At 40.0% G+C, this 26,584-nt stretch overlaps 1 protein-coding gene across 10 annotated transcripts in view; it reads left to right on the top strand.

The window, feature by feature from the left end:
* BTRC (beta-transducin repeat containing E3 ubiquitin protein ligase) overlaps window positions 1-26,584 on the top strand; it is a 188,833-nt gene that overhangs the window by 142,759 nt on the left and 19,490 nt on the right. For all 10 annotated transcript variants that reach the window (XM_087725735.1, XM_087725739.1, XM_087725738.1 and 7 more), the window contains 7 exons: window positions 8,785-9,016; window positions 11,420-11,606; window positions 17,816-17,912; window positions 19,696-19,833; window positions 20,370-20,488; window positions 24,544-24,793; window positions 25,335-25,453. In XM_087725735.1, the coding sequence (XP_087581861.1) occupies window positions 8,785-9,016; window positions 11,420-11,606; window positions 17,816-17,912; window positions 19,696-19,833; window positions 20,370-20,488; window positions 24,544-24,793; window positions 25,335-25,453 (1,142 nt within the window). The remainder of the gene's footprint in view (window positions 1-8,784; window positions 9,017-11,419; window positions 11,607-17,815; window positions 17,913-19,695; window positions 19,834-20,369; window positions 20,489-24,543; window positions 24,794-25,334; window positions 25,454-26,584) is intronic.

The raw sequence follows: 26,584 nt of genomic DNA, 5'->3' as shown, positions 1-26,584 counted from the left end.
ACAATTAGAAAAGGCCCAGCATAAATCACAGCTGTTTCCCTGGAATCCCCTGTGAAGAATCCACTGGAGGGCCAGATCCCGTCGTCATAGACCTCCCTAAGTCTGACAGGGAGGATGAGGTCCAGGAATTCTCCTCTGATGAGTCTTTAGCCTCTGCAGGGTCTCCCGGACCATCGATGGCAGACAATGCAGATCTTTTCCATTGTCCCCTTGATGAGGAGGAAGGCCTCCCTCCGGCCAGGCCTCTAGCTCCTCAACATCCCTTGCCACAGACCACTAAGCGGGCCAGGCCCGCGGAGAATCAGGGACCAGCTCTATCCCCGGAAATGTAGGAGGTGATAGCCAGGGCCAACTCCCAGGGCATTGTGGAGGATCTAAAACAGAGATCTAAATGCCCTCATAGGTCCAGCTCCACTAGGGTTTTCCCCCAGCAGCTGGGCCACAGGTCTCCCTCTCCTCACTCTTCACTGGACAGCGAAAACTCGGTGGTGGACGAGGAGTTCTCCGGGGATGAGGCTACTGTCCCAGGCAAACCAACTTTTGCTGGACTATTTAAGCATAATTCTTTCAAGACTATTCTGAACAATGCTAAAACAGCCACCCACTTAGGGGGTTCTGTGCCTGACCAGATCGCTACAGATCCAACAGATCACAGTGAATGGCTCTTTGATGAGCCTGTCACTCCCCAAGAGATTGTACCAGTCCCAAAATTATTTCTTAATGTGCAGCGCCAGTGGGTGCAACCTGGTATCCTTGCCACGCCTAGCAACAATGACAGGAAGCTGCATACTGTGGATCCAACCTTGGAGGATATCCTAAAGTTGCCCCAGGTGGACCTACCGGTGCAGGCCCTCACCACCTCTTCCATCTTCCCGCCTGACCTCCTAGAGGACTTGAAGGCGGAAGACAAAAGGTCAGAGAAGGCTTGTCATAAGGCCCATCAGGCGGCTGCATGGGCGATAAAGATGGTCACCTCCACCTCATTCCTGTCAAGGGCGTCTCTCCTTTGTCTTCACCAACTGGCCTCCAAACTTTTAGTGGGTGACAGCAAGTTGAGACAGGAGTTGAACAAAATTATAGCAGCTGTGGAATACACGGTGGGCGCCACTCTAAATTCCACCAAGTTTGCTTCCAGGGCCTTAGCCTCCAATGTCACCGCTAGCGGCTCCTGTGGTTATGCCACTGGAATGCCGATATGAGGTCCAAGTGGAAGTTGGCCTCTGTCCCTTTTAAGGGAGGGAAGCTTTTCAGAGAGGTCTTAGACCCGGTCCTCGTTGAAAATAAAGATAAAAAGAAGATCATGCCTTCTGTGACCAAGAATGCGGAGCTTAGAGGCTCCGGTTATTTCAGGAAGCAGCCATTTCACATCCCTGAACCATCTACTAGCACAGGACAGTTCCACCGTCCATATGCACAAGGCTCCGATTGGTCCCAGGACCATCCATCATTTCGGGACAGGGGTCAACAACAGCCCTTTTCTAAATGGCCCTTTCACGGCGGATCAGGTTCCAGGCCTTTCAGTCGTTACAAGTGACGACCAGCAGGTAGCTCCCATCGGAGGCCGCCTGCAGCTATTGAAGGCCAGATGGGAGCACACCACATCAGACTAGTGGGCGCTTCAAACAATCTGACTGGGTCCGACCCTGACATTCATCTCCCCTCTTCCTCGCCACTTCATCCGCTGCCCCACTCCCTCCTCCCCAACCAAAAGGGCCCTAATGGAGCAGGAAATCCAGCACCTTCGGGAAATAAGGGCCATAGAACCAGTGCCAGCGGGACAAGAAGGGTCAAGCTTTTACTCCATCCTGTTTCTGGTTCCAAAGAACTCGGGAGGGTGGAGGGGGATATTAGATCTAAAGAAATTAAACTGCCACCTAGCATACAAACACTTCAAAATGCAGTCCCTCCAGTCAATACTGGGCTGCATCAGACCAGGAGATCTGCTAACTTCAATAGATCTCAGAGAAGCATACCTCCACATCTCAGTTTGCAGGGCTCACTGCAGGTTCCTGAGATTTTATTACACAGGCCACCATTATCAATACAGGGCTCTGCCATTCGGCCTGTCATCAGCCCCCAGGACCTTTACGAAGGTCCTGGCAGCTGTAGTAACATCACTGAGGTCACATCCAGTGCGGCTCCAAGCCTATCTGGATGACATCCTCATCCAGTCATCTTCTTGCCAACAAACGGTCCGAGACCTCCAGGTGACGATGAGAACTCTTCAAGACCACGAGTTCTCCGTGAACCTGGAGAAAAGCCACCTCACTCCTACCACCAGGTTGCTGCATCTCTGGGCCATAATAGACACTGCCAGTTGCCAAGTATTCCTATCTCAGGAACGGATTTCCAGCAACAGATGTCTGGTATGACAAGTGCGGACTTCACGAAGTGTGCCTATTGCCCTGTTGTCGAAGCTCTGAGGCAAATTGATCTCTTGCCTGTCGATTGTGCTGTGGGCGAGGTTGCACTCGCGACAACTACAATGGTGTATCCTGCCCCATAAAAGGGCCAAAGCCAGCAACTCTCCTGTGCCTTGATTCCTGTTCCACACAAGGTTCAACAATCCCTGGTGGCAGTCTCCTGCATTAACCAAGGGCAGTCTCTTACGCAAGCCGGATCGTCTAACCATCACAACAGACGCCAGCCTGTTTGGATGGGAAGCCCATCTCAACAATCAAGTTGCGCAGGGCAGGTGGTCCACCAGCGATCTCAAGCACAGCATAAACTGGTTGGAGCTAAAAGCAGCATGACTAGCTCTTCTTCAATTCCAGTCAACCATTCAGGGTCACCATGTAATGCTCCTCATGGACAATGTAGCCACCAAGGTGCATGTCAACCGCCAGGGGAGCACTCGATTCAAGTCATTGATGGCAGAGGCAGAGTGGCTAGGGTGGAGAAACATCTGTCATCTCTTCAAGCAGACTCTTCAAGTTTGGGGTGAGAACATCCAGGTGGACTGCCAGGTGGACTGCCTGAGCAGAGCCAACATCGATCACTCAGAGTGGCACCTGCAACCGGACCTCTTCCTCAAAATCACACAGGTTCAGCCGTCTGTCAGTCAACCTATTCACCACCTCAGAGAACACGCATCTCCCTCGCTTCTTCTCCAAATTCCGCTACCCACTAGCAGAAGGAGTCAACACCCTTTTTTGCCGCTGGCCACCTGGCCTACTCTACTCATTTCCGCTGTTACCACTCCTTTCCAGGGTAATTCGCAAGATCCTCTTGGAAAAAGTGGAGGTGCTTCTGGTAGTGCGGTTTTGGCCCAGATGGGCATGGTTCGCCGACCTCGTAATCCTATCAATCTCCAAACCATGGAGAATCCCTCCAGAAGAGGTCTGTCTTAGCCAGGGGGTCCTATCCCATCCGGAGCCTCAGTGGCTCCAATTGGCCATCTGGCACTTGAGAGGGACCTCCTAGAGAGGGACAGGATCTGCACAGATCTTGTTTTTTCTGCAGGAGGGGTTGGATCAAGGGCTGGCAGCTAACACCCTTCATCACCAGGTAGCGGCACTCTCCACCATCCTGGCTCCCAGCGAGCATCTTCCTCTGGCATGTCACCCCAGAGTATGAAGCTTCCTGAAGGGAGCCACCAACATCAGGCCCCCAGTTGTGCATAGATATCCGACTTGAGAGCTGAACATTGTACTCAGGGCACTGATCAGTCCACCATTTGAACCTCTCCGTTCTTGCAGCTAGAAACACCTGACTTTCAAAATGATTTTTCTGACCACTATCACATCTGGGCGAATGATCTCGGAGATGGCAGCTCTATCAGTCAGGGAGGAGCTATGCCTCATCCACCTGGACAGAGTTGTCCTCCTCTTGGACCCTGCGTTTCTTCCTAAAGTCAACTCCTGGTTCCATCAGAGCCAGGAAGTCATCCTTCCGGACTTCTGTCCTCACCCTAGACATCCTAGAGAATGCAGATGGCACAAGCTCGACGTGTGCAGAGCATTCACAAGTACATCAGGCGTACGGCATCGTTCAGGCGGTCGGAATCTCTTTTCATTTCCTTTCAGCCGGCCACTATGGGACATAAAGTCACCTCTGCCACCATCTGCAGATGGTTGCGCACCTGTATCGTCCTTGCTTATGAGCTTCAATCTAAACAAGTACCGCGCCACATCACAGCCCATTCCACATGAAGCGCCACATCCACAGCAGCTTGGGCAACCCAGGGGCCTATAGAAGAAATCTGCAGAACAGCAATGTGGGCTTCACCATCTCAGTTTGTGCGAAATTACAAACTGGACAAGTTAGCATCAGCGGAAGCAACGTTTGGAAGATGAGTCCTTCAGGGTATTCATTCCACTAGAGTGATCATTGACTCGATTACTCCCAGCCCTAGTGACATTTAGCTGGGGTATGTCGCATGCTCGGACTCTCCAAGCAGCGCACAGGAGAAGGAGCGTTGGCTTACCTGAACGGTCTTCTCTGTTGCCTGCGGGAGAGTCCAACCCCATCCTAGGGTCTCTCACAGCTTCCAGCTTCGTTGATGTGATCTATTACGACTTATGTGAACTGATTTTGAATTGAACTTATGACAGACACAATGGAACCACTGTTGAACAGACTTACAGGTCCACACCTTCATTGAAAAAAATCTGAGGTGCCAGCAGCGGAGGCGTGGCTAAAGATCTTTCAGTTCAGTCCAGGACAGTCAGACAGAATTAATCCATGCTTGGATTCTCCCACAGCGCACAGAGAAGACCGTTCAGGTAAACCAACGCGCTTTCTCAGGCTCAGAAGATTGAGTCTTGGCATGTCCTTGTGGTTCAACAACAGAGCATAAAACTCTTACACATTTCCATGAAATATGTTAAAAATGCTTCTCATTTCAATTATTAGGGTCAGCTTAACAGCCCAAGCAAAGCAATGGTTAGCAGAAGTTTCCCGCTGTGAAAAAACTCCCCCACTTTCCCTCAATTAATTTAACTGTGAGTCTTTTGTAGTTGTAATAATTTGGATTTTATTTTATTTTATTTGCTATTTTGATATGTGGCCTGTTCCCTTGTTACTACAATTTTGTCCTATTTTATTTTTTTGCTTATCCAGTGAGAATGGTTCATCTCCTTAATAATTTATCTCTCAGTATGTAGTATAGGTTTATTTAAATAAGTTGTCTATGGATAACTTGCATTAAAGCAATTCCCATTACATCTCTCACACATCCTGTTAACCTTAAGAGGGAAACATTTGGCCTTAACCCTCTTTGCTGAGCACTGGCTAATAGCCACTGTTACAAACATTGTCCCCAATTGGTCAATTCTTTTAAGCTCATGCAATGTTTGTGCACATCCAGCAAAGTTTTAATCCATATCTTGCACTAGGCAAATGCCTAGTTTAATTAGTCAGTTAAAACGTGGAGTGTGGATTTTGTGGTAAGACAATCATTATATCCAGGGTGGGGGTGGGGTAATATATATTTGATATTTTAGTTTAAGAGGCAGGGACAAGAAATCATTTTGAAATTTACCAGTAGGAAAGCTAATTATCCTTTGGTCATAGTATGTGAATATCCAATGTTTATTCTATTAAATATATCCTTTTCTCAATTATTAGTTAATTAGATTTATTCTTTTCATCTTAGCTATAGTTCCATTGCACATATAACACATTAACTATGGAAAGCTCAGCAGAAACTTCTGGTATCCTCCTTGAGATCAATATAATGTCCTTGTATCCAAGACTATTTATTTCCAGATGGTACCAATGAGATACTTCAGTAATACAGTGTCTTATTTTATGAAAACTAGTAGACCGTGGCACTATGTTGCTCATAGTCTTGGTAGCCTACTTCGCATTAAAAATTGAAGCATAAATGGAACATGTAATTGAGCTAGATTTTAAACGTTTAAGCTGGGCAATTATAATACATAGAAATGTCATGATACTGAGGTACTAAATGCATAATGGCAGCAAGCTAATATGTTAATCATGTTAATATTAACATGTTATGCTTATATATTGAAGACAAATTCCTTTTGTGTCCAATCACACTTGGCCAATAAAGAATTCTGTTCTGTTCTGTTCTATTATATTCACATTAAAAAAGGATTTGGCAATTAGTTGCATAGATATTGAAGTACCCTTCCTACTGTGTTTTATTTTTGAACTGCTACTGTTGATTTTGCAGCTGAGATAGGAGAAAGATATTAATGAAATTAGGCAGGATGTAGAAAAAAAGCACTATTCAGCAGCTCTACAACCATTTCTGTCCTCTGCTGTGACATCCCCCCCTGACCCCCATCAGTTAATTGCATTTGTTCTTAGTAGGCTGTCATAGTAGGATAGATCTGTCTGGAAATTAAACTATTCTTTCCTCTCACAATTTCTTTTTCATGTTAATTAGAGCATTAATATATGCTCGCAATATACTGCTTAGGTATTAGTGTACACCTAATACTTCAGTACAGTAGTTAATTTTTCCTACCAATATATATTGCAGAGTTTTTCAAGACAATCATCACTGATAACTTCACATTACTTCTCAAGTAACCAGACAGTTCTTTTGCCAACAGTTACCAATTTGTTTTCTTTCTTGCTTCAAGAAAAAAACTATTTTTGAAGGAAAATTGTTTCTTTTTTCCAAAGATTTTCAACAAATACATATAATATTAATTCCATGTTTTGTGTGCCATTTGATGTAGTGGTTAAGGCACAGGCCAGAAATTTGAAAGCCATACATTCCATTCTACTTAGTCACAAAGCCAGTCATTTACTTTCAGCCCTATGAAAGAGACAATGGCAAATAAAAAATCCAAAAACCTTGCCAAGAAAAAAACAGACTTGTTCAATCACTTGCCAGGAGTTAACACTAATTTGAAAGTACAAACAATATGTTATGGGTAGGAGAATTTGAATTTTACAGCTTCTTTGGAGATTATAGAATAGGCACTGGTGTTAATACATTTGGGTAGGAATAATTAAAAGTCACAAAGAGTTATATTTTAGGAATTTCATCTTCCATGAAGCACAGAGGGCTGAAATGACTTGCCCAAAGCGAGAAATTGAACAGTCTGTAACCAACTGAGATATTTCCTGTTTAGACCTGTCTTTGAATCATATCATCTTTTTTTTGCATAATTTATCTAGAATTTGGATGATAGAATTCCTCTTTTGAAATCTGTATATTCAGACCCAGAATAGTAAAATATACTGCAAGTAAATTGTGATTTTTATTTGTGATCAAATAGTGCACAAAGAGCAAAATTAATATTGAAATGGAAAATAAAAATGCCCTAATTTTTATCTTGAAAATATTATTGTGTATATGATTCACTTCATGGTTTTTAGTGGCAAACTCATGCTGACTCTTTAGCTTGTTCACCACTTCAGAGAAACCATCCATTAGAGGTAATTATCCTACCAGATTGCAACCATTGAAAACAGGCCATAATACTTTTTTAGTCTAGAGGTGACACATGATTCTTTTTGTTGTTTTTTTGCTATTACAGCTACCCTTTAGAATCCTGAATATTTATTATAGGATGAAAAAGAAAGCAGATGTTAGCAGGATTATTGTAAAGATGATGGCCATTTGATGATAGAGAATCATAATGGGCTATAAATGAAGCAAACAATTCAAAAGTGGACTTTGCTCTATAAAGATTGTAAGAATTGTGTCTGAGTAAGTCTTCAAAATGAAGGATTTCAGTTTAGCTCAGTTTCATCTTATTCAGTCATATAACTGATTGGAATGAAAGCCATTCTCACAATGAACATTGAAACATTCCAAGTGGAGAACAGGTTCCTTAAGACTCTTGTACAACCTCATTCTTCTACCCCTCATCTCTCAAGGCTCAAGTAAATAAAGCTACATGGGAGAGAAAAATATCAGTTGATCATGTAGACTACTTTTCCATTGTTTCATAATGACCCATATAATGGGGGATTATTGCTGGAAAAGCCTGCTTGGAGAAACCACTATGTTTGTGAAAAAAATATGGGCAAATAAATGGGGATGTAGATTTACCAGTTACAGCCATTTCATATTCAACATTTTTAAACAGTTCAGTTAAATTCTGGAACATACTAACAAATGACATATTTTCAAACAAGAACTAAACAGCGAAAGGCTAGAAAACCTCTTCAAGAAAAGCCTCTGATTTTAATCTCAGATACCAGATAGTACCATAAGAGAATATTTAGGTGTTGAGATGCACTTATATTTCATCATAATTTATATTTTATAACTTATGCTGACCTCTTACTATAAGAAAGATTGGGGGGGACTTACTACCCTGTTTCTCCCAAAATAAGGCCTCCCCAGATAATAAGCCCAATCGGGCTTTTGAGCATATGCACTAAAATAAGCCCTCCCCTGAAAATAAGCCCTCCCCAAAAATATTTCAACACAGCAGCAGCCATGAGGCGACCATGCTCACCACCTCCTGCACCTCAAAAATAATAGGACCTCCCTGAAAATAAGGCCAAGTGCTTATTTTGGGAATCAAAAGAAATTTTCGGGGAAACATGGTAGTGTGTGTGTGTGTGTGTGTGAAATTTCATGTATTTTCTATGAATTTTATCAACAGTCCAATGTTTCTCTTAAAGCATCAATTGTAAAATTAAATTGTTAAAACTACGTGACTATATTAGTACATTGAATTATATACAATAAGAATCTGGTAGCCATTTCAATTAAGATGATTACACTATAAGACTTTGGTAGCAGTTAAAACTGTATATTAAGGCCTAGATGAATTTGCTTTCTTAAAATTCCAGATTATTGCTGCTTTAAAACTAATTTTTTGTTTGTGTTCATTTCTTACGTAGACAAAACTTGCCAATGGTTCTTCAAGCATGATTGTTCCAAAACAAAGAAAGCTGTCTGCAAGCTATGAAAAAGAAAAGGAGCTCTGCATCAAGTATTTTGAGCAGTGGTCAGAGTCTGACCAGGTAGAATTTGTGGAACATCTCATCTCTCAGATGTGTCATTATCAACATGGGCACATAAATTCATACTTGAAACCTATGTTGCAGAGGGACTTCATCACAGCATTACCAGGTATTCTACTTGGAGCATACAAAGAGATGTACTCATTTTTATTTGGAAGTGCATTTTCTGCCAAAAGTTTAAATTATTTTGGCTTACATCGTTGTTTTGGATGTTCTTACTTGTCTTAACATTTATGCTTCACTGGATTTTTTTTATGAGCCTATGACAATAGTTCAATTGTCTTTCAGTTAACCTATTGGCACATTCATTCATTAATAAATAACATAGAAACATAATAAATGATGTTAATCACCGTTAGCTAAAGCAGAAGTAATCCTTACTGTCTACAGATTGACACTTTCCTCCACATAATACTATTTAGCAGAAAGCATTGGTTGTGAACCTTGTTGTCTTCTTCATACTGCAGTGTAACTGTTTTAGTTGTCCTTTTACTTGCCTTGAAGGAATAATCTTTTAAATGTTACTTTTATCTTCCCCAATTTGCACTTAATGAATTTTCTGGAGGGGACCATGACAAAAAAAAAATTACTCAGAGAAGGTCATTGTTGAATTTTTTTGGGGGAGGGGGGGACGCTTGTCTGTACTGAACAGGAAACAGTTGATACTTAATATCCTGCTTAATCCTGTTAAGAATCATCTGATAGAAGCCTTTTATGTATCTGCCTACTTAAGTATAGGCATATGATCTTGAGCATCCCAAAATATACTTGTTCCATTACATGCTCAACCATTGCTACTAATCAATGAGTCTCAGTCTCCAGGTCAGTTGTAACAAGAGCGGAAATGAAGCATTTGATATCATGTGAAATGTTCAGTAGATACTCTGAGAAACTATGAATTGACGCAAGTCTCACAGATGACTTCCTTGAAATTATTGACAATAGTATATCCTCAATTTGAGATACATTACCTGTTCTTTTAATTCTATAAAGTTGTTGTGGCCCGCCAGTGGTCAGCAAAGCTGGCAATAGAGTCGGACAGTGAGGAGGTTGGGGAGGAACATGGGACAGTTCTGAGGGTTGAGGAAAGCTCAGATGAGAGCTCTGAATCGGAGCCAGAGAGGGAGTTGGACAGCAGTGAGGCAGAAGAACAGCTGGAGCCTCTTCCTCAGTATGCATATGCACAGAATTGCCAGAAGACAAGAACAAGTAAGAAAGGAGGGTCAATTTAAGAATAAAGCCACACCTTGGAGGTGATTGGCCCCTCCCATAGGAAACAAAAGAACAAATGGGGAGTGGGTTTTTGCAGGAAACAATTTGTTCATTCGGTCAGGGAAAGTTCTGTTTGTGATTATAAGAGACTCTGTGCCAAGTTTTGCTTTGCCCTCTGTTTGGAAACTAGTTATTTGGCAGTGCTCTAAACATGATAAGGTGCATGTGGATAAACATTCCTCTGAAAGACTGTTTGCTAAAGCCTTGCTGACTGTGAATGAAAAGAATTCACCGTTGTGTAAATAAAAGAGGTTTTGACGGGACCAACATTTTGCTTCTTGCTTTCTAAGGAAGCCTGGGTCAGAACGAAAGTATTCATATACTCAGCTTGTAGTTAGGCCTTGTGTGATGGAATGTAGTAAGAAGGTGGATTCCCAGAAAGGATGGCTGCAGAGGAATAAGAGGCAACTCCATCCAGATATTACATATAGGGAAAATTGAACAAAGGCAACCCCTTGCTGATCGTTTACAGAGTATATTGTAGATGTAGATAGTAGAGTTCTCAGTCTGTAAAGATTTTATGTATAGGTTTGAAAAACTTGATTCTTCCAAGCATTTATTTATTGTAATGATTAAATTAATTGTAATTTAATGATTAATTAATTGTAGTCCGCTTACATTTTCTTTGGTAGAACATCAGCAATATGTGAAATCCTCATATTCTAATTTCTCCAAAATGGCAGAACATCACAATTGTCAATGTTCAATTGTATGTATTTTCTTTTAAAACTAAATAAGTGACAGAGTGCCAGACAGACACTTTTTATAATCTCATCACTATTCTTACTAGATACTACTTCTTGGGAGTTCATATTATGGTAGGAATGTATATTCTTCATTGCATCAAAAGCCTTTAATTTTAGTACAAAGTAGCATTTGAACTGTTGGAATAAAAGAAAAGCTATAGTAGCAAAATGAGAAATGTTCCTAATATACCAAGATTTTGTAGAATGCATCAAGTGAGAAAAGTCTTCTGTAGAACATCCCTCTAGTACTAAAACCAATAGAAATAGATTGGAACGACTTCCTGAATTCTTTATCATCTTAAATGCTTTGCTGTTTCTTACCCAAAGGAAGCTACTCGTTCCTGAACTTAACATGAGACTATTTTCTATCCAGACATTCCAGTTCTTAATACAAGAAATCGAATGAGCAATGATGAGGATGAAAATGTGTTTGTAACTGATGATCTCCTAGTAAGCTCCCCAGTGATCACTAACTGTCTTTACTTTTCTTCCAGCTCGAGGCCTGGATCACATTGCTGAGAATATTCTGTCATATTTGGATGCCAAATCTTTGTGTTCTGTTGAACTAGTATGCAAGGAATGGTACAGGGTGACATCTGATGGTATGCTATGGAAGAAACTGATTGAGAGGATGGTCCGTACTGACTCATTGTGGAGGGGTTTGGCGGAGCGAAGAGGATGGTGAGAGTTATATATCTTCTCAGTAGGGGAAGTAGCTGCCAGTGATAGTTTGATCATTTTACCTGAAAATTGGAAAACACCCTTTAATTTTTGCTATGTATTTCTTATTTTGTCTGTTACTATTTTCTGAGGATATATGCTTTCTCTTGATTCTAGAATTCATTCCAGAAGCCGCTGGCAGCAGGCACATCACCTTCATCAGGAGGCAGGGTACCACTATTTAGCTGCTCACTTAAGGCAGTAGGTTTTCTTAAAACACTACTGACGTTAATATTTTTCAGCCCCCTATTTCTTTCTTATCTTTCTCCCTCACCCCATCCAAAAACTACCCTTAATATAGTCACCAAGTAAAAGGCCTAGCTGAGATTAATGTAGGACTTTGGTAAAACAAAAGCAATTCTTCACAAGCAACAGAGATTACAACCATGTTGCCTCATAAGAGGTTCATCTGTGCTGTCTCTTAACAATACTGGCCTAGTATTGCTATGGTGGGACTTCAGTTGTCCCCACTGCACTGCTTCCTTCTGATATAGGCAGTAATTTTAGTGTTTTTCTTTTCAGATGACTCTGAAAAGTCATCTCTGTTCCCATTATTCTCTAGTTATTGGTCCTATGTTTCCTGGTGGTCATTCTCTCAGCTGCTGCTGCTTCATTAAAGTAGTTTCTCTCCGAACCAAAACTCAAATATTTGGTGGGAAAATATTTTCTCTTAGCACAGAAATTTTATTATCCCTTTATGGCCACTTCAAATCCAGAATCTGCAGGATTTGGCATGCCTCTTCTGGAAAAGGTTTCACTGCCCTTAAAGGATCAAAATCTGGATCCAGCACTGAGAATGGATTGCCATATTTGATGGCATAGAGCTTTTTATCAGATTTGTCTAATGTCAGATGCACCATTCTGTCAAAACTCCTGAGAGCTATCTTTTTTTTTAAACTGCACCTTTTTCTTCTCAACTAGCACTTTTCTCCAGAAATATTTCATCTGCTAGCCTAGAGGCAGAAAGGCAAAGAATGCACCACAGGATTTAACGGAGTCTATTACACTTTACAATTCTCATATTACACCATTTGAAACCAATGTAACAAATAGATGTAACACCTTTTAGGGATTTGAGTGGTGGGATGCGTATATATTAAAATCAGTCAGGTATAATATTCTTTCATCCCACAACTAAGATCAGTCTGTGACACATACCTAAAAAGTAATCAAAATCCAATTACTATATAACGAGTAAACAAGTTTCTAGAACTCAGAAATAGATGTTTCTGTTATGAATAGGATATCAACTTTTTTTTTTTAGCAGACCTTTGCATTTTGAGATGTAATCTTTGCTCATAAAACCTGAAATACTGACTACTAAGCAATTAGCATCTGAAATTCAGATATTATACATCATCTATTTCATATGCAGGACTAAGTCTGATGTTCTACTATTAACATTTTATTAGAAGCTTTCCTCCTGGGATAACCCCTTTAATACACAATTTTCTATTCATTGGGCCTCCATAGTTTTCAGTGAGATATTTGGATATAAATATTTCATAAACAAGACAAAGTGATAGCCAAGGCATTTTAGCTTCTATTTATTTAAACAATAATAATAATACTGCCACAATTTGCAAGTGCAAATTCCATTAAAAGCCTTGATATCATTAATATGTAGACATTCAATAGATTAAGAAAAAAATAATGTTTGTGAAATATTCTTAGGTTTTCTAAAATGTAACTCTGCACCCAGTCTTAGGAGCAAGTGTACCCAAATTGCATTTTTCATGGTATTTTTAACAGCAAACATGACAATCAATTATCTGCATCTTCAAAACTTAGCATAGGGAAATGTGGTTTAATTTAAAAATTAAATTAAATTCCATTTATGGAGATCTTAATGATAGGTAGACAACACATCAAGCAGTAAAATCAGCAATAACAGATTCTAACACTTTTCCGATAACATTAGAAATTTATTTCCTAAAGTTCTGTGCCAAGCATAGGATAAAAAAAATCATGGGTTGTACATGAATATTTACCTAGGCTATATCACTATCCTCTTTGATTTTCCATAGAAGAAACAATTATTAAAATGAGGTATGTCTGCTACTACTGTATATAGCAAAGCAAATATTTTTTAAGGTTTCTGAGCTGCCCACATACAGTTAATGGAGGTTTGAAAAATGTTATTCTTTGCTAGAGAAATGCAGACAGCTTGAAATCTGATCAGGGTCAGTGCCCCTGTGTCACATATTATTTCATTCTGTTTAATTTCTCAGTAAATTGTTTTTTTCTCTCTCCCAAAGCTACCTATATAGTCCACAGTTGCTTTTATATGATTTTAAACCACATGTGTTTCTTTCCTTATTCTATCTTTTTAATTTTTTTATCAGTTGGTTAGTAGATTTAACAAGACTGATTCATTATAACTGCAAAGGAATAATCAAGTAGCATGTCTTCTGTAGTTTCTACTTCCCAGCATTAAAATGTAAAATAGTAATAAGCTGTCAAAAGCCCAAGATATAAAATAACATATATCCAATATGATATGTAGAAAATATGTGGGCGATAAATCATTTTGTAACCTAGCTAAATGTTTTATTTACTAATATATTCTGAGGAAATCCCAGCATTTCTTCACATCGATAAAACCTTGCAATTCCTCAAAATGTATTTTGGGAAATTTAAGATTAGTAGTTTTCAATGGGTTGTTTTATTCAAATTTTTACCACTCTTGTAATTTTTTTAACAATATATCTTTCATGTGTCAGACCATCTCATGTACAAAGAGGCTTCTTAATACAGTTTTAAGGGGGTAGGAAGGGAGAGATTTATAGGTGGAATAAACTGGCCTGAGAATTATTACATGACAGTTATAAAAGGGAGAGTAGAGAGTTAGGTGTCATACATCAGATGCCAGGATTGTACTTATGGATTTGTGTCCACCTCAGTTTTACAGACATAAAAATGTCCATTGTGCAGTTCTTTGTTTCTGCACAATACTGGGTAGCCTCTTAATTTTAAAATGAGAATATTTTTTAAACTATGGCATTGGAGAAATTTGATCCAATTGATCTTCAAAACACATCCATTTCAAAATCAGATTAGTTCAAAGAAGAATCCTTGCTGTTTACCAGTAGCTAGAAGAACCAGAAAATGTATTTCTAATACTGTGAATTGACTGATAATTTTTACTATAGGGCTTGGCCTCAAAACAATTGTACTGTAAATAATATGCTGCTCACCAAGGTACTCTCCTGGTGTCATTCTCATTTTAAGATCTCTTATTTAAATGTCCCTATGGTAATAGAAAGGGATACGGTGGCTCAGTGGCTAGGACACTGAACGTTGATCAGAAGGTTGGCAGTTCAGCGGTTCAAATCCCTAGCGCCGTGTAACGGACTGAGCTCCCATTACTTGTCTCAGCTTCTGCCAACCTAGCAGTTCAAAAGCATGTAAAAATGCAAGTAGAAAAATAGGGACCACCTTTGGTAGGAAGATAACAACGTTCCATGCGCCTTTGGCGTTTTGTCATGACGGCCACATGACCACGAAGACGTCTTCAGAATGTTGCAGGCTCCTTGGCTTTGAAGCAGAGATGAGCACCGCCCCCTAGAGTCAGAAAAGACTAGCACATATGTATGAGGGGAAACTTTACCTTTACCTAAGGTAATAGAGGCAATTTATGTAATTTTTTTAAGCCAGTCTAGAGAAAATGGCAGAATACTGTTTCTCAATGAATTGCAAATGGGAAAAAATATTATTCCTCTCTAGCAGCACATTACGGGACTTAGGGTTTATTGGCATTTCTTTATATATTTGAGGGTTTGAATATTTTCTTTAAAGCGATTTATTGTGCAAACTATTAGAAGCAATATATCCATGTTGTAGTAGTCCTCAACCACAGTTGAAACTGGGATTGATGTCATATGTTGATGCAGTTGTAAAGTAAGACATCATGTGACCACAACAATGATAACCCCAGTAACCCCTCCCTCAAATTGCAGTTGTTAACCATGAATTATGGGTTGTTAAGCGACTACCTACCCAAGTCAAAGTCATTGTGATTGCTCCCAGCCCCAAGCCTCAGTAAGGTAAGAGGCTGCCTCCAACTCAATCTACCTACCTGTCTCTCCTCATCTCTGCCCTTTGGCCAACCTGCATTCTGCCTTGTGACTCAGCAAGCAGCCTCAGAACAGTGTGGCTCTAGAACTGCTTGCTATGTTCCAGTAAGCTATGGCCAGCATCAACTTAGTCCCAGCTGTGCTCAGCCTTGCCATGCTGCACTCCAAGATCCCTGCTGCCCTGTGCTGCACCATCCCAACTCAGCTTCATTTTCTTGCTCCTATTTTCCTGTGCCTGACTGCTGGGCTAGGCTAGGCTTCCAATGCAGAAAAAAAAGAGCTGAAAGCAATCTTTGAGGGGCAACACACCAAAGTACTCCTTTGTAAAAAGCTCCTGGGGCTCAGCATGCCAAAATGTCCCTTTGGGCATAGTTGCCTGCATACATTCTTAAATCAATCTCTGTTCTTTGACATTAAGATGACTTTGAAGCATTTTGGTGGTACCCTTCAATCGACTGAGTTTAACAACAGTGTCCATTCATTTCACTTGTTCTCCATGCCAAGGATTTACTCTGTCCCACGCATCATACCCATCTCCAGCCTACCGTTTCTTCCACCATAAGATTGGAAGTCAGGAAAACAGAGTGGAACAACAGGCAAGATAAGTGTCTCAGGGATTAACTCTTGCCCTGCCAAAATCCATCTGATTTCCAGTTCTCTTCTGAGGAGCATTCTCAAATTCTAGCTGTCCTCTACTTCCAGATCACTTTCTAATCCTGATCCAAAGCTGATGTTTATGAATATTAAATAAGAGGGGAATTTTGGTGCACCCTGCTCCAGGAGCTTTTTTATAAGGGTGTTTTTGCCACATTGCCACTCAGGGAGTGCTTTTGGCTTTTTTTTTTCTTTTTGCAGCTGAACACTGGGCCCAGCAACCAAGCCTCAGCAGCAGCAGGAACAAAAAAATGGAGAAGGTGAGCTGGGGAGTCAGAGCACAGGGCAGTAGGTGTTTCAGAGTATAGGATGATGTGGGCAACTGCTGGTATACGGCTAGGATGGCTTCGGCTTTTGGGGGCTGTTTGCCAACCCACAAGATAGAATGCAGGATGGCCAAAGGGCAGACATAGGGAAAAATAGGTGGGTTGAGGAGCTAGAAAACCTTTGTGGTCATAAGTGTAGGCAGGCTGCCAGATGCCTGAGTTTTGAACCCGTGACCAGAGGTACAACTATAGCTGTAACTTCTGGCATGAGTCATGAGTGCAGATTTTTCAATAACGTAAATGAACTTGTAAGTCAAGGATTACCTGTACTGTTTGTTTATGTAAAAATAGGAAACATTTGTGGCCATAGTGTGGAGGCTGGTTCCTCTCAATGATACAGTCTTGAGGCAGTTCTGAAAGGAAAGTGCTGAGATGTTATATGTGGTCAACACACCCCACACATTGCATATCACTGAATTTAACCTTTGGAAGTTGCCGTCCATATAGTGCATATTAAGAGCCAAGGTGGCGCAGTGGTTAAATGCAGCACTGCAGGCTACTGCTAGATCAGCAGGTCAGCGGTTCAAATCTCACCGGCTCAGGGTTGACTCAGCCTTCCATCCTTCCGAGGTGGGTAAAATGAGGACCCAGATTGTTGGGGGCAATATGCTGACTCTCTGTAAACCGCTTAGAGAGGCCTGAAAGGCCTATGAAGCGGTATATAAGTCTACTGCTATTGCTATATTGTTTCACCAGTTTTCTTAAAGAAAATCAGAGTCTCTTGTGGAAAGAAAATTTTGAAACTTTCTCCTAAAGAATTTATGACCCACAACACTAGTTTTAACACTAAAACAAATTGTTTCCCCTATTGTCCAATGACAACTAATGAAGATGCGTTCCTTATCAAAACTGACACCTGTAAGTATTTTTCCAACAGTTCCTTAATTTTTTTATTCATAATCTGCTGAGAAAAATGTTTAGGTATCTTCCTCCTGGTGGAATTGCCCCATTTCAAAAGGCAATATTAAGGGGGAAAATAAATCATCTTTTCTGTATTTTTTATAATAAACTTTCTCTCTACCAAGCAGTTGGAATGTTTGAAATATTAAACAACCTTGTACAAAAAATTAAACCAGGCAACTGAAATTAATACTATTTCATTTCTTTCTTTAAGGGGACAATATATTTTTAGAAACAAACCACCTGATGGGATAATGCCACCAAATTCATTTTACAGAGCACTTTATCCCAAAATTATACAAGATATAGAGGTAAGAATCAGAGAAAACACATGAAGGAAGTAATTGGGTAAGATGGGTCATAGAACATTCATTTGGGCTCATTTCCATTGCTTCATCTATGACTTTCCTACCTCCAGCCAAATATGATATGTGTTTGCATTGAATTAAAAAGGAATATGAAGCCTATACATTTTCCTAAAAATCATATGTCTACTTCACATAAATATGCATTAGTTTGCTTTTGAATCATTTATATATCTTGTAGGCTAGATCAATTTGTAATTAGTGCAGGGTGTTCTGATACTTTAGTGCAGAGATTCACATTCGGTGGCCCCCTCAAAATTTTAGGTGCAACTTTTTATTTAGCACAAGATGAAAACTTGACAAAGAGAAGTAAACATATACACACAATTCATGCAGTTATATGCAAAATTTCTACAGGCATATTACAACAGCCTCATAACAGGATATCCAGTTCTGCTATCTACGTGATTGTCCCTGGCATTATTTCATGCAGAAATAAAAGAACCAGAGAATGCAATCATGGGGAGTTTTGTACAATATGTTTAATAGTTTGCATATCAGCACCACAGTCACACCAAGAGGAATCTTTCCACCCCCATTGATAGAGGCCAGAGGCACTTCTTCCTGTGTCACATCTAGTTCTGTTCAGTTTTGTCCAGACAGAGTGAGGCAGATCAAAACTAGGTGGTTTGGTAGAGAGATCACTAATAGCCATGGTCTGGAACAACTCACCATGGCCAACTCACCGTGACCACTTTGCCTCAGCCAACTCGTCATGTGACATTCCAGATAGGATAACTCAGTGCAATAAGTGTTATCTACCATTGTTTCTTCATTATTTCCCTTTTTGTCAATGGAAATAATGTAGAAGAAAGTGGTGGATAACATTTATTGCACTGAGTTATCCAGCATGGAATTGTCCCAAAACGAGTTGGGCCACGGCAAGATGGCTACAGCGAAATGGGTTGCCCACGGTGAGATGGCTACAGTGAGTTCTCCCATTCTGAATGGCCAGGTCACAAGAAGACATCTTGGACCATTCTCTCCAGGCATTCTCGGAGTTAAATTGGGTGAATAGGCACAACTTTCAAAGCCACTTTAAATGTTTCAAATTTTTGTTTTTATTATGTCATTATGGCAAATTGCGGAAAATTGAAAATAATCATAATAATAGTTTGCCTTAGCTCTGTCCACTGTTTATGCTGGGATCCCCAGTATGAAGGGCTTTTCTTCCAGGCTCCCACTCCTTCATGGTAGGACTTTGGTATTAAGAAGTTAATTTAGAATTGAAGTGAAACTTAAAAATATAAAACCAGAACAACCTATAATTATGAATAAAATTACATAAATGATATATACTTTAATAATTCTTCCATGTTTATTGTAAATAAAAAACAGAAAGTGTAATAGAGAATTGTCAAATATCCTATTTATTATTTCATTCATATTCTACATTTTTAAGACTACAGGTACTGAGGAAGAACATGGATCTTAAAAGAATGTAAAACTCAGTTTACCATGCATTCCCTATATTAACAATACTATATTCTAGGTAGCTGGTGCTTTTGATTTTTATAAATGACAGTGAAATTTTAGCAAGATTTAATACATTGTGAAAGCTAAAGATTGGGAAAGGAAACAGGCAGTCCTTTCTCCTTGCACATTTGGGAATATCTAATGATAAATAGGTTCAGCACTAGAGCCGCTTCTCTTGCCCCATGAGTGCAGCAATGTAAAATTTCCATGATATTTGTTCCACACTTTAAAATTGTTTTTCTCTCTTCCCCAGACGATAGAATCAAACTGGCGTTGTGGAAGGCACAGCTTACAAAGAATCCACTGCAGGAGTGAAACTAGCAAAGGTGTTTATTGTTTACAGTATGATGATCAGAAGATAGTGAGTGGTCTACGAGACAATACAATCAAGGTGAGAGTTCCCCAATGTACAATAATGGAGTACAAAATCTATTCTGCAAGAGAATGCCAGCATAATAAAGGAATTGACCTATTCTTTAAAATAATGTGAAATGTAACTTCATTTGGAAGAGGCAATCCATGAGAAAAACTAGCTGCTTTTCCATAACCTATCTCAGCTGAGTTTGACTTAAAAATATATTGATTTTCTTTTATCAGTTTCAAATAGGGAGGATACATCTATAATACCAGCTTCATTTTCTTGTGCTATATTCATGGCTAACCATATTATTGGTCCTTCAGTAATTAAAGTCTTTCTGTTCCCTAATGAGAAGAGTAAATACGATGTTCATATTAAAAACAGAGATATTAAGGATAGTTTATATTGCTCCAAAGTGCCTGTGGAATACAAAGTGCGTAGTGTGCTACTTAAAGAAGTTCTGTTTGCCTTAGTAAAGAAAATGCTGTGTTTTAGGAAACAGAAAGACGATATAGCAGTGCAGTCTGTTACTTTTGTGATAAAATCTTAGTATTCTCTTGTTTTCCTAGATCTGGGACAAAAATACCCTAGAATGCAAGAGGATTCTGACTGGACACACTGGGTCAGTCCTTTGTCTCCAGTATGACGAGCGAGTAATCATCACTGGATCTTCAGATTCCACTGTCAGGTAACTAGCTATTTATTTAAAAATCTATTCATTCTGTCTTTCTAACCAATATAAACCACCATACCAGCCTACAGTATGTCATTGTGATTAGAGTGAACATTTTTAAAACAACTTAATAATATAGTCTGCTGCCAACAAACAAAACAGATAAAAAAGTTAAAAGAATTATTAGTATTAGTATTTGCATTTCTATCACATCTGTGCTAAGTATCCCAACAACAGCAGTTCCCAGAGGTACATTAAGCTGAGATTCAAAGTCACCCAGTGAATTTCATGGTCAAGTGGGGTCTTGAACCTGAGTCGCCCTAGTTCAACTCAAATATTAACTAATTATTATATTGGTTCCATCAGCTAAATTTCGCGAAAAACTTTGGTGTGCCAGAAAAGATTCTAATCGATGCTTTAAAAATGTTCACAGTAGGTGCATCATGAATAAAGCTTGGTTGGAGACATGCTGTGTCCTCTAGGCACTAACTCTGAGAAAATGTTGTCCCAGGTAGTTTCTGATCTCCAAAAAGAAAAGCACATCCAGTAGGCCTCCATAAAAGAGCAGGAGAGCTGTAAGATAGCTAATTCTTGTGCTATCTATAGCTTTAAGACAAGCATTGTTAGTTATGATCAGAAAACTGCTCCTCAGTGCAACTCTTGAGGTATTTATTTAATATGATCTTACATGTACTTAATGAATTGTGTTAATGTTTCCAAGCATTATACATCCTTTTATATTTTATATTTATGATGCATTGTCGTAATCTTAGAAGTAGTCCTTTCACTTGCGACCATTCAGCAGTTGTTCATAGTTACAAAATGCTGAATGAATGGTGGTTACAATTGGTCCTTAGAGGTCCATCCCAACAGTTCCTCAATTACTTGATCACCAGCCGGTGCTTGGTAACTGACTCATAGTTACAACTGGTTGCAGTGACCTGCAATCATGTGATCACAATTTGAAATCTTCCCTATAGCTGTCAGGGAAGGTTGCAAGTCACTGGGGCAAATCTCCCCCATCTCCACAACCTCCCCCACCTCCTCTGCATTTACGCAGTGCCAGTGACTCATGCACTCTCATGCGTCTTCCCCAACCCTTGCTGCATCTCCATAATAATTTCACACAATCCTATTTGCACCACCCTGAACCATACTGTACCTCTCTCATACTCTCCCTGAACCTTACCATATCTCCCTCACAACCTCAAATACCCTCTTGCATCCCTCCACCACGTATCAGCAATGACTTGCCTTTCACTTGCTTCAAACTTCCTGCTGGCTTCCCCACTGTCTTGTCTGTGAGAAGCCAGCAAGAAATTGTGTTATCTAACAACGGCAAATGGGGCCGCAGGGTTTATCATTGCAAAGAGTGCAGTCATGCTTTATGACCATATTGATTAGGAATGGAAATTCCAGTCCCAATCACCATTGCAAGTTGAGAACTACCGATACATGAGTATAATCAAAGCAAGAAATTGTCATGCCTGAATGAATCTAAGAAGCTTCATGTGTTTGTAAAAATAGTAACATGTGCATTTCATTTCATAATAGTGTTAGCCCAATATTGTAGACAATGAGAAGCATGAGTGGGAGGGATAAGGCAGAAAGAAGAGTTATTTGTAACTAGGGAGTTCATATCTAAAGTGAAGTTTGAATTGTGAGATTACTTGGCTTATGATTGTGAGTACTGTACAGTTCCTATGCTGAACTAGTGATTCTTCAAGTCAAACTTCATTCGGAAACAAAAAAGACAGGAGGTGTTTATAAAGGTAGAAAAGGTGCCATGTGCTTTTATTAAAGTAAGCTTGAAAATGAGAAGCTTAAATCCTCGATTTCAAATTTAACAATGCATATATACCATATACATATATAAATATAACTATCCTTGAGAAAATATTATCGGCATATTACCTGAATCAATAATTTTTGCTTATATACAATTTTATTTAGCAGGCTGTAAAATATGCTATATTTTCCAGTAGAGATGGTAGGAGGGGCTACAGCTGGGTTTTGTCAAAGCCTGATTGGTCCAAAGACTGAGGAAAATTTCTTTAAATATCCTCCTTTTCCCGTTGGCTCCCAGTTTCCTCTCAGTCTTTGGTCCAAGCACTGGCTTTGGCTCCATTAGAGGAAATTGTGCTGTTTTTTCTACATTGGTCAAATTGATTATTTCTATTGATTGGCTATTCCAAATTGATGCTGCTGGCCACAGAGACCATATTTACTGTCTCATGAGGAGGTAGAAGAGCCTTTCTGGCGCTTCTCTCCTACCTCTGGGCCTTGAGGAGTCCTGTCTGGTCCCTGGGTGTGCGGGGGTGACAGGCTCTAATGGAGCAGCAAAGGGGAGCGACTGCAGGCACTCCAATGTGTGCAAAGACTGGAAGATCGCACCGTGGCTCCAACAGGCGTGCCACGACTTGCATAAGATAGCCGCAGCTTCAAAGAAGCATGCCGCAGCTTTGAGAGAGCAGCCACGGCTTTAAAAACTGTGCCACAGCTTGAAGTAGTGAGCCGCGGCTCAGAGAGTCAGTCTCGGCTTCAAAGGGCGCACCGCGGCTGGGAAAGACGAGCCATGGCATGGGAAGATGAGTCGTGGCTTGAAAGCCAAGGCACGTTTTTTAATGGCTGGCTGTAGTCTCCTCATGCCTGAACCGCTATCGACGGAGCCTCCAGTGGCCATTTTGTCTGTGTGGGCCCGTCCTTCCACCTTACCCAATCCTAGGAGTAATGATCGCCACTTTTATAATATGGAGCAGGCATTCTCCCAAGCCCTCCAGTTGGCCACAGTAGATGCTTCGATAGCAACCTTGGCCATTTCCTCCATGGTGGTGTCAGGGGATGTGGCCAATAAGTTGCGTAAGAATTTCTGCCTGGGCAATTAAATCTGCCATGGCGGTCTCCTGCTTCTACCACACAGCGGTTATGTGGCTGTGCCAATTGCAGGACCGCATCCCAATCCAGGATGAGCATCTTGACCAAGACCTCACTAAGATCATTTCTGCCATGCAGTTTTCTGCGGATGCCACCCTGGATTCTATTAAATTCGTATCCCGAGCCTTATCCACCTCGGGGACTTAGAGGCATCTTCTTCGGCTACATAGTTGGCAGATGGACAACAAGTCCAAATGGAATCTAGCTGCAGCCCCGTACACGGGTACCAATCTCTTTGGAGAATCTCTAATGAGACCCGAATCTCATTGAGAATAAAGATAAGATCTTGCCTGGCTCCATACTGTAGGCCTTCCTGCTTCCTGGCCCGGAACGCAGAAGGGACAGATGCCACTCCCCAAACTGCTGGCATGTCTCCTCTTCACACTGGGTAGACTGGGCCAAAGTCGCATTGGATAGATGGGCTGAAGCTGCATTGGGTAGACTGCGCTGAAGTAGCATTGGGTAGACTGGGCCAAAGCGACGTGGGACAGCCCCTTACATTTTCCAGGACGGCCCCACGGGCCAGATCCAACTACCTCGCCCACCAGAACTGGCCCGTGGGCCTTGAGTTTGACCCCCCTGCTCTAAAATTTAATTTTTCTATTAATCATGTGGGATAACTACAGAGACCACCTAATTCAAAATATTTCTACAGTACTGTTAATACTGTGCTGACTGAACAGGGCAAATGAAAACATTTTTAACTAAATGGTTTGATATGTAGTGTTTGAAGAACTCCTGTCTTCAGAACAAATGGTGAGTTGCTGTGCTTGTGGGAATTATGCAGCATTTGAATGCTTCTCTAGAAGTTGTTATTTGATTCAAGCATGAGCTCAGTCAAATGTTCATGATTCAGTGTTGACCAGACTATGTCCTTTGTTATTTATGTTTTAAAAATGGATGTAAGAATGTCCTATTTCATAAAATTACTCAGATAAAGAATGTATTTTTATTGTATTTTCTTAATATCACATATGCTACTTAAACAATTCCTCTCAAAGTAAGCTTATAGGCTAACACGTAACACATTTTTTCAGGACATTTCTGATACTTCATGTAGTGATAGGAAGTTTATAATTACTATAAGAAACTCATTGCCTTCTTTTTTCCATCTTCTCTTTTGTCATGAATTCCAGAGTGTGGGATGTAAATACTGGTGAGATGCTCAACACCCTGATCCATCATTGTGAAGCGGTACTGCACCTGCGCTTTAATAATGGGATGATGGTGACGTGTTCTAAGGATCGTTCCATTGCTGTTTGGGACATGGCCTCCCCAACAGACATTACTTTACGAAGGGTTCTGGTTGGACACAGAGCAGCCGTTAATGTGGTAGACTTTGATGACAAATACATCGTGTCAGCATCAGGGGATAGAACTATAAAGGTGCAAACCTTGAAATCAGTATGATTTTGAATATATTAATTTATTGTATTTATTTCATTAATATTCTACCTTTAACTAAGCAACACAGTGAATAGGTAAGATTTGAAAGAATAAGTCACTGTCCTAAAGTCACTCCATAAACTAAATCACAATTTGTTGCACACTCTTTAATAGTAATAGCCCTTAGACTTACCACATATACCATTTCATAGTGCTTTGCAGCCCTCTCTGAGCAGTTTACTGAGTCAGCATATTGCCCCCAACAATCTGGGTCCTCATTTTATCAACCTCGGAAGGATGGAAGGTTCAGTCAAACTTGAGCTGCTAAGAATCGAACTCCTGGAGTGAGCAGTGAGTTAGCCTGCATTACTGCATTTTAACCACTGTGCCACCACTTGTTACACTCAATCCCAAGCCAACACTAACCACTTCATCACCCTGGTTCTATTATCAATATACTGTAAGTCTTTCTCATACAAATACCTGTTATATATGTAATATTTCCAAATTATCATTTTTCTTCTTTGTGTTTCTTTTATAGGTATGGAATACAAGTACCTGTGAGTTCGTTCGTACCTTAAATGGTCACAAGCGAGGCATTGCATGTCTACAATATAGAGATAGACTAGTTGTCAGTGGTTCATCTGATAATACAATTAGGTATGAAGCATAGGATTAGTACTGACTAGTGCTGCCTTTTGGGGGGGGAGGGTCAAGGCAAACAGACTTGCATATAACAGTGATATATATAAATAGCAACTTCAACTAAAAGATACTTTGACATAAAGCTTCTATGTGTGTGCATGTGGATTCTTTCTGTATTCATCATATATTATTTTAGAAATGAAGGGAAGCTTTAGGTTACTGCTACACATTATTTGTATGAAAAGTTGTTGTTTGGAACACTCATATCCACTCTTTCTTTCCCTGGCACATTTGGTACACTCATTAATAAGAGATTGCATTTAATGATTTAGTGCTGTGCATGAAAACAGTTGGATTTGCACTGTTTTAATACAGTTCTTAAATCCAACTAATAACTACCAGCTTTTTTTTTCTCATAGCACTTGAAGCCCTTTTGAAACAAGTTGCCTGGATTCAAAAAGTCCACTTGCTCTGCCTTCACTAGAAATAATCCAAACACCAGTCCATTCCGTACTACAAATATTACAGTTTTGAGATGTTGTTCAGATGATAATTGGACGGGATTTGATGGGAAAGCAAATGACAGGCAAAATCTACTGCTTGGAAATTATTGTGAATAAGGAAGTGAATACGTGAATTTTGCAGTGTCTTCCTATACAATCCAGTTTATTAATTTAAAAGCTATCTTAATGTTTTAAGTGAACTGCTTCTCTAAAGGTGCAAGTGTTACCCCCAACTCAATCTTTCTTGTGATGTAAACTATGATAGCATTATTGGAAAACATTCTTCTATTTAGGTATACTTCCTTCCACCAATGACAATATTCTGATCCTTGTCATGTTTCAGAGACATGACAAGGATCCTGTGTTGGCATAGAGCTTTTACACTAGCCATGAATAATATGATTTCAAGCTCTCTTTGAACTAATGTTTAAGGTCAATTTTAAAAAGTTACTACTAGCAGTTTAACTGCTAACTTATAACTCAGTCATTGAATTATAAGCATTATTAGTAACTCTTATCATTAGGCTCATCCTTTTTCTATTTGTGTAATCCTCTGAAATTAATGTCACAGAGATTGTGAAATAAGTTTGTTTGATGCTACGATCTTGGAAGTGTAACAGTAGATTTTGCCTATCATTTTTAT

The sequence above is a fragment of the Thamnophis sirtalis genome, unplaced genomic scaffold, assembly GCF_051295495.1.
Source record: "Thamnophis sirtalis isolate CommonGarterSnake01/CBP01778 unplaced genomic scaffold, rThaSir2_p1.2 scaffold_11, whole genome shotgun sequence".
NCBI classification, from domain to species: Eukaryota; Metazoa; Chordata; class Lepidosauria; order Squamata; family Natricidae; genus Thamnophis; species Thamnophis sirtalis.
Note: the sequence above shows the minus strand (reverse complement) of the source record. Positions and strands in the feature narration are given on the sequence as shown.